Below are 14,763 nucleotides of genomic sequence, written 5' to 3' on the forward strand. Positions count from 1 at the left end.
TCTGGTTTGGAGTTTGAACCATCAGCCTCCGCAAAGCTGCAGCTCTGCTCTCTGCAGAGGGAAACTGGGCTCTGTGGTGAGGCTCCATTATTTATGAATAAGGACTAAATGCTGGAGCTCCTGGGGGGATTAGACGCGGAGATCGCTGTAATCCGTTTGGAAACTCGTGCGGGGAGGAGCTTCAGGACCCGGTAGGTGTGGGGTCGGGGAGGATTTTCCCTCGTGGAGTAGCAGCTGGACGCATGCGCCCCCCTCCCACTATTCCTCCATCCACAGCGCAGGAGCAGAGGATGAACTTGTCGCGTTACCTGCTTAAAGGCGCCACCGGGTGCGTCAATAGCCCAACCTGCGCACGGGATAGGTAAATGTTTGCTTGTGGAAAGTTTAAAAAAGGGAAAATACTCGACAGAAACTTGAAGATTAATAAGGATACGCGTGTTTGGATGCAAAGCGGATAGTAGAGGAGCAGCCAGAGAGGAATCAGAGCGCGTGTTGTTGTCAAAGATGCGGAAACAACAACAGAAGCGACAGCAATCTGGATTTTGATCCACTGGGATCTTTCCTCAGCGCCGGGGAGCAGCATGGCTTGGCTCAGGAGGAGGGTGAAAATGTTCCAACTTGGAGTGACACCCGAACAACCTGAAGTTTTCTGCCTGCTGGGACTGTCTCTGTGCTATGGTTTTTACACCATCCCGCGGAATTAACGGGTTATTGGAGCAGAGTCATCATGTCAAAAGTCATTCAGAAGAAAAACCACTGGATCAACAAAGTCAACGACTGCCTGGTGATCCGGGACGCGTGCGGGGAGCTGAATGTGGAGCTGCGCGGCGGAGCGGAGAATGGAGAGTTTCCGTACATCGGGCAAGTTAGGGAGGATGCTGTGGTTTACCAGGACGGTAAACTGTGCGACGGGGAGCTGCTGCTGGAGGTTGAAGGGCTGCCTGTGTCTGGATTACCTCTCTATGACATATTAACTGTGATTAACTGCTGCAAAGGTCCTGTCAGGTTGAAAACTGTGCGTCAAGGTAAGAGAAAACTGATCCAAGTCCCCAGTATCCTCCTCTGTGTGTGTGTGTGTCTCCGTGTGTGAGTGAGATTAACACTCACGCACAAAAGAGTCCCAGTGGAAGTTGTTTTATAATTGCCATGTGGCACAGCATTATGGGCACATAACAAAATGGTGATGCGTGTGTGAAGTAGGGCAGAGGGAGGAACGCACGGTGCTGCTGTGCTGCTCATCTTCTCCTCCAACAGCAGCCTGGAGTTTCCACACACTTTGACATGAAGCTGCCCTGACAGTCCTCCTGCCCTCATTTGTCTAACATTGCTGCTAAAGCCACTGCGGGGTCACAGATTAGGCCACTTACAAAGACCGCCAGCTCCAGAGCTTCATCTGCACTCAGCACTTAAAGCACACACACACACACACACACACACACACACACACACACACACACAGTCTGCTGCCACTCCTCTGACATGATACCTTTACTTTCTCTGCCAAAGGCTCAAAGGCCACTGTCGCCCTATGTTGCTTGTTGTTTTCTCTGCTGATAGTAGCAGTGTCCCATCTGTGGTTTAGATTTTCACACTGCTTCTCTCTTTCTAGGGCTTCAATTACCAATTATTTTCATTATCAATTAATTTATGTATAAGTTTCTTAATTTTATCGATAATTTGGTTCAGGAAGTGTCAAAAAATTACAGTTCAAAACTCAAAGATGTTAAAGGTCCAGTGTGTAGGATTTAGGGGGATATATTGGCAGAAATTGAATGAAATATAATACCATAAAACTTAAATTAAACGCTCAGTCTCTTTTACTGGCCTGGTGTGGCTACACATTTTGACAAATAAACATCTGTCTCAGTTAGACGCCTGGTCTGGTTGCCAAGCAGTTCATTTTTTTAATAGATTGTTTTCAGATGTATAAAAGCAGGTTGCTGGCTACCTTGAATTATGTGTCCATTCCTCGATTACCCTGTAAATTATTCATATTTTCTTTGGTTGGTAAGGGTCCACCAATCCAAGTTGTTAGTATTGATTTAACAAGATAAGATTCGGTTGTGTCGGTATGCCGGGTGCTGTAACTCTCTGTCTCTCATCTGTCGGAGCTAGATCAAATTATTGATTCATAATTGATATATTATCTGAAGCTTATAAAAGTAATGTTCATACTGGTTTAAACAAACGGTTAGATCATATTTCCCATCTTTGCTGAGCAGCAGTTTTGTGTGAAAGGAATTAAAGGCCTGTCCCAAATATAGACCCATTGATTTCAGTGATTTAAGCAAATAATAGGCCGGGTTAGAGTGTTTTCTTTTGTGTATAATCACATGAAAATACGAATTGTGTTTTTGTTGCCTTGGAATGAGCTGTTTATATCTAGGGAACGGGTCCTCGCCCACGGAGATTGCCGTGTTGCACTGCCATGTTTCTACAGTAGCCCATATCAGAGAAACCAAACACCGTCTCTAGACAGGGCCATTTGCAAGTCCAGTTGCGTTCGATTCAATTGCCTTGAGACAACTATGACCTGGATGAATGAGAATATCAACAGGCATTTGCGTTTTCCTTTTCATGTCGGCCATTGTAGTTAGCAGCCCTCCGCGATGAGCGTCATCGGAAAAACTTTGCTTTTTTTATGTGAAACTGCTTTAATCAGTGTTTTTACCAGTTTAACTCACGCAGTTTATTTGCTTTAGAGAGGAAGAGAGCTCTGCTGATAATTTAGCTCCCAGTAAAAAACCTGCTGAACGTCTGGATCTGAAGTTATCAGAGAAAAAAAGGCGAGGACGGAGGAGCAGGTGCTAGGTCAGCGGCCCGTATCAGACATGCCAGAAAGCGTCAACAATATATTGTAACGTGAAACTGCTTTATTCAGTGTTTTTACCAGTTTAAATCACTGAGGAGTTTGTTTTGGAGAGAAAGAGACCTCTGCGGTTAATTCAGCTCCCAGTAAAAACCTCCTGAATGTGTGAATCAGAAATAAGGTGAGCACATTCAACTCCCGGGAAAAACCTCCTAGATTCCACTAAATCCCCTTAAATCTTACACACCGAACCTTTAAGTTTACGGTGATATATGAGAAATAGAAGCAGTAAATGTTGCCACTGGAGTCACTGGAACCTGAGAATGTGTTGCAGTATTTCCCAACGTTTGTGAGAGCTGCACACTTAATAGAACTATTACTTAAATGGTAGTCTCTATATACAGACTCTACATTCAGTGAATGTAGAGTCTGTAGGCAAACCCCGGAGATCTTGCCTCTGGAAGAAGAGTGGAAGAGCCCTGATTTTTGATTTTTGTAGTCCGCGTGATATTGACCAATCACGTTTGAGCCGGCTGCAATTGTTGCCAGGTGAAACGCTCCGTACGGTGAACTAACAAGGCGGAACATAATTGGCGTCACTGCAAACTCTGAATCCATCGCAATGCTTCAGCATATTTACTTATAGATAAACGGAAGTCGGAAACGGAAATTTGCCTCCTCAAACCGGAATGCCAAAAAATCGGGGGTCTGCCCCCAGAGGCTGTATTGCCGTCTGCCGGAAGTCTGACACCGAATACAGCCGATGGGTTCCGAGAATGCTTAAATGGCTATATCCAAATTGCAGGAGCTGTATTTTTTTGCTAAAGGTAACATGTGTCACAACATGCCATTATAAATGCAGCATTGTGGTGCTACAGATATGCCCCCGCCTATTATTCATAATCCGAACGTAAAAGAACATGCTTGTTTGGTGCAGACCCCAGCAAAAATCATATCATCATATTATATTTTTTTCAGTGAAAATTAAATGCAAAAATTATCACTACTAAAATGGCGACGCATATTACAATTGCAGTCTCCATCAAAAATAATCGCAATATGATTTTTTTTTTTTTTTTTTTTGCATGTCGACATGTTGACATATTTTATCTGTCGATCAGCTAATCGTTTAATTAACTAATCGCTCCAGCTCTGCTTCTTCCTGTAAAGCAATGTTGTTTACGTTTACTGAGGGATGCTTTGTTTGTGACACCACTCACGGGCAGCTGGGGTTATTTCTGGAAGTGCTCCCTGCGTGTTAGATGAGCTTGACCCATTGCCCATGGTCTGCTGCATCTGCATCTGTCTGAGAGACAGCTAGAGGGAGAGGGATGCAGCCACTGATTCAAACTTATTTTTTTCTCTCAAGTGTCTCCAGTGTACTGTGCATGGTTTTTGTTGTTCTTCCTGTTGGCCAAATCTGGATGTTCTGTGACGCCTGAGTGAATACTGAAATCATATTTCTCATTTCAAGTCAGAGGAGTTTCACCTCAGATGTCTCTTTCCACACACACACACACACACACACACACACACACACACACACACACGCTCACGTTCGCTCCCCTCGCTCACACACAATATTTGACAAAGCTTGCAGTGCTTATTCTCTGGGGAAATCATTAACTGCGTTATATAACATCGGTTTAGTTTCAGTGTAGCATCGTTGCATTTCTGGTGTACTGTATGTCCATTAGTGGCTCCGCAGTGAGCGCTTGACCTCCGGAGCTGAAGTCACGACCCCTGGGACACGAGCTCAGCGCTAACATTGCTTTGTGTCTGCAGAACAGGAGTTTGTTTGACATATGATCAGACCAGTGTTGCACCATGGGAGATTTTTAATGTATGGTTTTTCTAATTATTCTAAACTCCTGTGGAAACACTTTGTAAAGACTGCTGCAGCACCCTGATTGTAGAAATGAAAGATGTCCTGAGTCACCTTCACAGCTTTGTCATTAGTTTCTCGCACAAATTGTCAGATTCTCCTCACCTGTAATTAAAGTAGGGGGATACTCTGACTATCTGAGTAGCTCACAAGACCTCCATTGTGCCTCACAGTCTGCTGGGCTCCCATGCAGAACTGGTCAGAGGTGGATCAGATCTCTCTCCTCTCCCCTCCAAAGAGCTGTGGGTCACATTACAGGAGGCCACATCACCTCAGCACTGGAGGTGGAAACTGTATCGGTGTGTGCAGGTAGGCAGGTTGTCACTGTGGCACACTAGAGCTCCACAGGTGTGTTGCTCCCACTGAGGAATGCAGAAGGAAAACCACCTGAATGAAGTCTGGGCATTCCTGTGGTGAAGAGGTGAAATATTACACTCCAGTGGTTTTGAGTCTGGGTTTTAATTAAGTTCTTACTTCAGATTGGGGAGGAATGACAGGGATGTGAGAGACCTCGCTATTTACACAACAAACGTAGACTTTTACACTGGAATAAGTGTTAATTTTGACTGATCATTGATCATGATCACTGATCATCCAGAAGCAGGATTCACTCACTTGATTCACCTGTTCACTAATATACTTTGCATTGTTGTGGTTTAGTTTTCATGTCTTTACCTTTGCGCTCACTTTGAAACTCTCAGGCTTATTCAAACTGAAATAAATGCTCACAAAAGTACACATTAAATGCAAATACACTCAGTGAATGAACAGAACGTTCTCCTTTCTCTCCTCCAGTGGGCTGTGGTCACTTCAAATGTAACATTAACTGTACTTTGCTTACAGAGGCCTGTGTGAATGATGGATAGATTTATGGCATAATTTTAAGGTTAAAGTACAAAGAGGGAGTACTCTTTGACCCACCGGTGTGTCTCTTGTCTGTTATCATCAGTTGAATCCAGCTCACAGGTTAAAGGTTTTGTCTTCATAGTGTTGTCTCTGTATTTTAATGAGCATCTGATAACAGCTTTCTGTCCGTAAAGGTGCAAAGGTTGTACATCAGGTCATATAATGTTATTAGAATGATACTTGAGCAAGAGAAAGTACAGTGAATGCATCAGAGACTGAAATACGTCTAAGAACAGGTGTGAACAACACTGTGTTTTACACTGAGCATTATACTTTGGCATTTCACCTTTCTAAGTGCACCAGAAACCCCTCCAGCACCTAAAAGGAGTTTATGGTGCTCTGATCATGGGTGGGTTTGTCTGGGTGTCTGTCTGATCTCCAGGACAAATGGCCCTCGGTCGCCTTAGATGTCGCCTTCACTTGAACCCAGCCAGAGGGAATCAGGGCTGCCTGCTAGATGCCAGGCATTCCTGAGAGGTGGGGCCGGGAGTTCACTGGTACACCCCGATCAAACAACCAGACTGCTATACATCAAACTCTCCATTTTGCTCCTGTTTCTACTCTCAGGTCACTTCTTGCTTTCTCCCACCACTCTACTCACTTCCTTGGTGACAGGGTGGTCTTGTGATTAGGGAGACCTTCTGTTGAACCATTCAAACCTTCAGGAGAGTTTGCGTCTGTCCTGCTGAAGTGAGCAGAACTCGGAGTGCAACTTCAGGGTCACCATGGCTACATTTAGGTTGCAGGCAAATCAGATTTGTTTCTCAAATCAGATATTCAAGACAGACAGTCCACTCTGTTATATGCAAGTGATCAGATCAGTGTGTCCAGCAGCAACAACCTATCCGCATGGACTGATGTGGTAAAGATGTAAGCATCGATCTACGTTGCTACGCTAGTGATGCGGCTTTTTAATACAGAAGCATCAGAAATGAAGATCTTTGCCTCCTCCATCTCTGCCTATCAGACACTGTTGCCTCAGTGGAGGCAGCAAAAGAAAATCCAAGCAGTTTTTGCTTAATTTTTATGCCTCCTTGCCTGCAGTCGCCATGGCCGGAGTCATTATGTTTTCGGGTTTTCCATCTGTTCATCCCATTCTCCTGAGTTAGATATCTCAAGAATGCCTCGAGAGAATTTCTTCAAATTTGGCACATCTTTGCAAAGTCTGTGTAATGAAATATGAACCATTCACTACCGTTATGCAGACATTTTGAGTTGAGCACATTGAGATAAACAGTTGTAGAAAACTTGATGGAAATATGGCGTTAATTATTAATTCATGAGGAATGTCCCTGTTTTGTCATTGCTCCATGCCGCTCTGATGTTTTCGTCTGTCGCTGTTTTTTCATGCCTTCAGTGGAGTTTGTGTGAAGTTTAACATGATTCATGTACATCATAGTTTATTCATTAAGTCTGCACTTTGTTTTTATGGATTCACTAACTTTTCCATGACAGCCAAGTCTAAAAACTTTTTTGATATTTAGCCTATTTTTCTTTCTAGAAATTTTAAATAAGCATAAAAACAGGTGGATGGAAATGCACATGAAGTGGGGCTAACTAGCATTAGCTGTTTCTCTTTCATGGCTCCAGATGTGGTAACAGCAGATAATCAGACAGTGAAAACTAAATGCAGTGAGTGGTCCCGAAACCTCAGCCTTCTTAAAACTGACTCTGCTTTGTGGAGCTTGCATTAAGTTGTGTCACTGAAATTGTGTCTCTGATCTCTTTGCACAGTTAAGAAGGTTTACACACACATCCAGAGAGGATGTGACGGCTTTGTAGACACAGATCTCCTCTGTGATGTGCTCGTCCCAGAATGCAAGTCCCTTATATTTTCTTAAGTATGAAGATTTTGTCAGTCTTGATTTAGTGGCTGTGTAAGTATATCCCTGAAAGGCTTGTCAACAGCTTGTGACATGAATGCTGCAGCTTTCTCTCCTCTTTCTCTCTCTAGCTTCTGCTTTTTACTTTTCCATCTACATCCACCATCCCTTCATGAGCTCTGTGTTTTAATCAGCAATGGTTTGTATGTTCTTATCTTCATATGTTCAACCTCTTTCGGAGCAAACAGTGGCTGGATATCTTCAAAGAAATTGTGTAAATAGAGTTGTTGGCTGTGCTGCATACAATTTTTAAGGTTTTATACATTGGCATTTAGCTTTGGTCTTGATGGAGTGATGTGCTAACATTGCTAACAATGGCGGCATACCAGTGGAGGAGCAGTGACACCGCACACAAGCAGCTCGAGTCATTTAAGCTTGAACAAACGGCTGTAATTCAGAGACTTTGCCTCAGGTGTTGTAACAATGAGGCTGGAATGGAGCGCAGACCAGACGAGTAACAAGAAACAACCATCAGTACTGTGGATCTGATACTCCAGCAGTCAGAGGCATTCATTGTTAGGATTCCCATTCAGTTAACTGGAGCCATGTAAAAGTTGGGGGGTTTTTTTTGGTCACTTTTTATTTGGACTTTTATTACACTGGACATCAAACCTCATGTGCCTGTAACACAGTATCAAAAACAAATGTCAGGTCAGATCTGCAATCCTGCTTACTTACTGCTGGATCAGATTGTTCCTGATTTAAATCAAAATTTTAGGCTGTATTTTATCAAAGCAAAGGCCTTGTAACTGCTTGTGTTTAGACGTTAAACATTAGAGAGGGTTGGCTTCTGTTTCACATGAAAAATTGAATTTGTATCACAATGTGCTTATAATTCCCAAAGTACGGTGTCAAATCAATCTGATAGTGGTGTTGAAATTCAGGTACTGTGTCAGAAGGGCTGCAACTAACAAATATTTTCATTGTCAATTAATCTGTCGATTCATTTCTCAAGTAATTCAGCAGCTGTTTGGTTCATAAAGGGTTAGAAAATGGTGAAAAATGTCAATCAGTGTTTCCCAAAATTCTGATCCTCAATTGCCTTATTTAGTCCACAACCCAAAGATATTCAGTTTGCTCTCATGGAGGAGTAAAGAAACCAGAAAATATTCACATTTTAGAAGCTCGAATCAAAGAATTTTGATTTTTTTTTTTCCATAAAAACTTATTAAAACCCATTAATTGATTATTAAATTAGTTAGCAATTAATTTGATAGTTGATAACAAATACATCAATGAGTTGCTGCAGCTCAATAATCTACTGGTGATCTTCTCGATCAGTCAGTTACTTTTGTGGTCTGAAAAACGTCCACCATTTTGAAGGTCCAAAATTACACCTTAAGATGTCTTGTTTTGTCTGATCAGCACTCCAGAACCCCAAGAAATTATTATTTTTTAATTATAGAAGGTTAATAAAACTAGTGATTATTTGCATTTTGAATCAGAACAGAAGCTGGTGAATGTTTGTTATTTTGCATAAAAGTAAGGGACGGCTGTGGCTCAGGAGGTAGAGTGGGTCATCCACTAGTCGGAGGATTGGCAGCTCAATCCCCAGCTCCTCCAGTCCACATGCCAAAGTAAATGTGTGAGTGTGTACAAAACTGAGTAGCAAGTCACCAGTGTATGTGTGTAAGTGGGTGAATGTGATTCGTAGTGTAAAAGCGCTTTGACTGGTTGGAAGACTAGAAAGGTGCTATACAAGTGCAGTCCATTTACCATTTATACAAGATTTTCCTGAGTGGTTCCTAGGCACGGTGTGCAGGTGAGGTTGAGACTTTATCAAGTAGTGATCATGTGCCAGTGCGTAAGCCTCATGCATCCAAGAGGAAGCTACAAAAAATCGTGGACATAGTGCTGGAAAAAAACAAAACATAAAAAAAGCAAGGCAAAACTTAATGTGGACAAAGCTTCACTATCACTGGTGATACAGTTTATAAACAGAAGCCGACAATTCCTGCATACCACTATACCTTTTTTTTTTTTTTTTTTTTAAGATATGAAACTGAAATTTATGAACTCAAAATTTAGAGTGTGTGCATGAGTTATGATGTTTGTCTGTTTCTCTGGAGGCTGGAGACATGCATTATTTCAGTGGCGCAGAAAACAGGTGTTACCCCACAGGGAGCCAGGAAGTCTTGTCTGACCCCAGACACACACACGCACAATTTATTTGTGTTTGAGGTAGTGTCAGAGTGTGGTCAGAGTGTGTATATCTGTTATACAGTTTGTGAAGAAGAGCCTAACTTTTAGAAACTACCTCAGCCTGAAAGGAATTCTCAGCTGATAAGGGAGAGTAAACCATGTCTGCTCAGTTAGCTCATGAAGAGATGCAGTATACTCCTCCACCGCATGCCAGTTACATTATCAGTAATAAGCATGGAGAGCCCGCAGGGTATTTAAGTACAGTACGTTGTCTCTTGTAGAGTTCACAGACATCATGTTCTCCATGAAGCAGTCCAAGCAGCAAACAGGCAGCACGTTGCTGTACATAGAGTCACTTCATATTTTAAATGTCACAAACACGTCTTGTTGCAGCACTTCCCTCCTCTCTCAGCTTGAGTCTGGATAAATCAGTCATGTCCTTTCTTTTTCTTCTGTGAGACAGGAATGAAATTCAGCTGTATTCATATCATACATGGCTGCACACGTGGTTATTGCTGATATTGTATTAACTGGGCCATTGAAAATTTACTGCAAAGTGTAAATAATGGAGAATACGCCTGCAGTGTTCCTGTTAGTAGCCTTAACATGATGCTAATATCACACAGACGTCATTATTATCTATACACATTATAATTGTTAAATATTACCATTTATTATTTTAAACTGGTAGATTTTTTAGTCTTTTTTATTATGTGTTGATTTGATGTATAAATGCACATCAGTGCACCTCAGTTTTTTGTTTTGTTTTTTTTTTTTGGCATGAGACTGGACTGTTTTTTCTGGGGAGGACATGCAGCCTCAGTTTCTGGTCAGTCCTCTGAAGGCCACACCTTGACCCGTTGAATTGAGACAGGTTATTTATTACTCTCACTATCTATTTCACCCCTCTGTCATCAAAGTATTTGCTTGTACATAACTTATAGGTCACGACCGTGTCCCAAGGAGAGTCTTGTGGGGGGCACTGCGGGAATACAGGGTACCGCGGTCGCTGCTATGAGCCATCCTGTCCTTTTATAACCAAAGTGAGAGCTGTGCCCACATACTCGGCGTAAAGTCAAACACGTTCTCAGTGGGTGTTGGCCTCCGCCAGGGCTCTCACTTGTCTCTGATCCTGTTTGTGATATTCTCGGACGGGATCTCAAGGTGCAGCTGGAGGGGAGGAAGAGGCCCAGTTTGGTTACCTCAGATTGCATCTCTGCTTTTTGCAGATGATGTGGTTCTGTTGACCTCCAGCATGCACTGGGGCGGTTTGCAGCCAAGTGTGAAGCTGTTGGGGTGAGAGTCAGCACCTCCAAATCTGAGACCAATGTTCTCTGCCGGAAACTGGTGGATTGCCCCCTCTGGGTTGGAGAGAGTTACTGCCTCAAGCAGGGGAGTTCAAGTATCTTGGGGTCTTGTTCACCAGTGAGGGTAGAATGGAGCGTGAGCTGGATCAGTGGTTTGGTACAGCTTCTGCAGTGATGTGGGCGCTGTAGCTGACCGTTGTGGTACAGAGGGAGCTGAGCCAGAAGGCAAAGTTTTCGATTTACTGGTCCATCTACGTCCCAACCCTCACTTATGGTCATGAGCTCTGGGTAATGACTGAAAGAATGAGGTCACAGATACCAGTGGTCGAAATGAGGGTGGCGGGGCTCAGCCTTAGAGATAGGGTAAGGAGCTTGGACATCCGGAGGGAGCTCGGAGTAGAGCCGCTGCTCCTTCACGTCGAAAGGGGTCAGTTGAGGTGGTTCGGGCTTCTGATCAGGATGCCTCCTGGGCGTTCTGGGCATGTCCCACTGGTAGGAGGCCCGGGGACAGACCCAGAACATGCTGGAGGGATTACATATCTCATGTGGCCTGGGAATGCCTTGAGGTCCCCCAGAAGGAGCTGGAAAGTGTTGCCAGGGAGAGGGACGTCTGGTGAGCTTTGCTTGGCCTGCTGCCCCCACGGCCTGGCTTCGGATAAGCGGTTGAAAATGGATGGAGGGATAACTTAAATGTCTTCCATAAGAACATGAAATTAAGATGATTTTACAGTTAATAAATCAGCTCTTAACATGTTTTAAATGTTCCATAGTTGTTTTTTTAAGGGTGGCAGGTTCTTTGGAGCAGATGCATGGCCTCTTGATTACCTATGCTATAAGATAATCCCACAGTTGTTTGAAACCAGCTCAGTCAAAGTTCCTTCTCTTCTTTTTGTCCATTTTACTGTCACCTTTTCTGGAGCACCCTTCCTCATTGAGTGAGGTTTCATGGGTATTCAGAGAAAACATGATGCCAGTGAACTCATCTCAAATCATATTGTCAGATAACTTCTTTACAGGCTGCGTGTGTCTGGCGGGTTGTTTTTCTTAAATAATCAAATCTTTGTTATCAGGATGACTTCCTGCAGGAAACAAACAAAAATGGAGAGAAGTGGAAAATAAGTGGAACAGTTTAACTTCTCCTGTATATAAGCATCTGTTTATGTGAGCTGTGAGAGGGAATTTAATCAAAATGTGATATTCAGCTGTAGCATTTAAATCGCTGGCAGCGAGTACATAATGTTCAGGTTTATCTTAGTTTATTTATTTATAGTTTCGTGGACTAATTGACTGTAGCAAAAAAAAAAAACAAAAACAAAAAAAAACAGTAAATAGTGCAGCTTCAGCCGAGATGGCTAATTTCCAGCTGTAGTCCCCGGCCAGATGATGACAGGCAACCTAAAATACAAATACAATACAGTTATAACATCAGTACTAAAATACAATTCAGAAGCAGTGCAGAACATGCAGGTGAAAAACTTGTATTCTCAAAATGTCAGTATTTCAGGAACTAAGACAAACCATTATAAATCTGTCTCCCAGGGTTTGTTTAAGGCTTTCACGTGAATGTGTGCATGTGCAATATAGCGTTATATACTTTAGTTTACCTGCACAGTAGTTTGCATCATCTCATATGGTAATTCCTATTTTTCTAAATTGATTGACAGGTTTCTCTACAACTAATCATGATGCATGTGTTTAATGTGTGAAAATGGGACGACCTCTGGAGATAAGACACTGTACAAATGTTTGCTTTGCATAAAGAACGACTGAGTCATGAACAGTACGAGCGGGTGTTATGTGACCTGCTCAGACAGTCTCACCTGTATATGGCTCTTTATTACTTTGTTGTGCATGAATAGCTGTGATTGATTGATGTTGATACAAATAGAAACTCCATTAAAGAAAGAATTTTTATTGATGTTCCCAAGAAGATCTTCCTAGCCTGCATCTCACTGAATATTTTATTAACACTAACAATAACACTTGTACATTAAACAAACAGCTCTCAGGTGACACAATCAGCAACATTAAAATAAAACCACATTACCACATCTTGAGCAAGAACAAGCAATCAACCTGTATATGTTTATCAAATACTGCAGTATAATGTTACTTATTTGTTGTCTCTTTTTAGCCTCCCCTACATTGTTTTGTCAAGATGTCAACTGAGTAAAACTTAATGCACAACTTACAAACTCCTAAATGACAGCTGTGGGTTTGAAGAGTAAGAAAGAGACAGAAAACATGATCAATGTGTGGAAATGAGAACATTTTCTGAGCAGCATGTTTTGTTAAACAACACTGAGAGTTTGTGCCATTAGAGCAACTCATTCTTTTTCTTAGGCTGATTAAAAACATGTAGTCACACCCACTTCACACCATGGTCGGCCATTTTTAAATTTCACCCTGTAGCTTTTTGTTTTACAGCAGTATTTCTGTCATTATTGACTTGAACAGCCAAGAGCAACATTATGAAGTCTTCCAGGATAGACTGAAAATGTGTGGCAGTATCTCTCTCTATTTAAACAATATCTTGTCTGAGCCTTCCTATGGCTACGTTCAGGCTGCAGTCAAAAGTGACCTAAATTTGAATTTTTTGCTCATATGTGATTCAGATCTGTTTTAGAACAGCACGTACCACATGGATTCACAGGCATTCATTCATTGATTTTCCGTTACCGTTTGTCCTGTTGGGGTCGTGGGTGGGCTGGAGCCTATCCCAGCTGACACTGGATGAGAGGCGGGGTACACCCTGGACAGGCTGCCAGACTATAGCCCCTTTTACACCACCAGATTTTCCGTGAATGTTGGGCCGTTTCGCAGGCAAGCTGCGAGCGTTTAGACACACAGAGCTGGATTGGCGAGTTGAGGTGCCCAATATTCCGCCTCATAGGGTAGTCATATTGGTGGAACCTTTTTGGTTTAAAAAGAACAAGGCGTCTTTCCGCCACGGGAGGGGCTGTTGATGACTTGTGGGAGGAGCTGTTGATGATGCCGCACGTGCGAGCCACTGGCGGTGGATAAACAGCAAACAGCTGATAGCAGGAATTAGCAGCTAGAAGCAAGAGGGAAACGCAAACCTGACAGACACTGTAAAGATGAGCAACTGAGGAGACAAGGAATTGCGCGTCCTCCTTGCCCTCGCAAACGAAGAGGCCGACTTATGAGAGAATTGCCGAAGGACTGACCAGCCACGGCTTCCCTCGAAGTACGTCACTGTTTACGTCATATGCTGAGCTACACGTTTTGTTACTTGCTCACGCCCCCCATTGCCCCGTAAAAGGCACATTCTGTATGAACAAAAGTAGGCAGGCAGCATTTTGCTGCACTCCCTGATTTTGTTTTTATACAGCCAATGCTGAAAGAAGACTGATTGGGCTTTCCTGCAAATTTGCACAATTCCTGTTTGAAAAGGGCTTATCACAGGGCTGACACATAGAGACAGACAACCATTCACACTCACATTCACACCTATTGGCAATTTAGAGCCACTAATTAACCTGCATGTCTTTGGACTGTGGGAGGAAGCTGGAGTACCCGGAAAAACCCCATTCTGACACGGGGACTACATGCAAACCCCACACGGAGGGACTCCCCCACCCCGGGTTCAAATCTGACTGGAATTCATGTGACTTTTGAGTCACTCGCCTGAACTGCTAGTCCTGTCAGGAGAGTCTCATGGACAGACGCTGACAGACGTAGGTAAAAGTAGGCCCTGGTTTACTTTCGTACAGCAGTGCGCTGCATGTGATGTCTTTGTTATTGTGCTTTTGCACGTGCGGGCTGGTCAGTTCACACTAGAATCTGATCTTGGCCACATTTAAAAGATAA

The 14,763-nt window shown here is 43.0% G+C and overlaps 1 protein-coding gene across 10 annotated transcripts in view; it reads left to right on the forward strand.

Moving 5' to 3' along the window:
- The first annotated feature begins 262 nt into the window (after positions 1-262).
- LOC125892096 (membrane-associated guanylate kinase, WW and PDZ domain-containing protein 1-like) overlaps positions 263-14,763 on the forward strand; it is a 138,686-nt gene continuing 124,185 nt past the window's right edge. For all 10 annotated transcript variants that reach the window (XM_049581826.1, XM_049581830.1, XM_049581828.1 and 7 more), the window contains exon 1: positions 263-1,025. In XM_049581826.1, the coding sequence (XP_049437783.1) occupies positions 728-1,025 (298 nt within the window). In that variant the 5' untranslated portion in view covers positions 263-727. The remainder of the gene's footprint in view (positions 1,026-14,763) is intronic.

The sequence above is a fragment of the Epinephelus fuscoguttatus genome, linkage group LG7 (assembly GCF_011397635.1).
Source record: "Epinephelus fuscoguttatus linkage group LG7, E.fuscoguttatus.final_Chr_v1".
NCBI classification, from domain to species: domain Eukaryota; kingdom Metazoa; phylum Chordata; class Actinopteri; order Perciformes; family Serranidae; genus Epinephelus; species Epinephelus fuscoguttatus.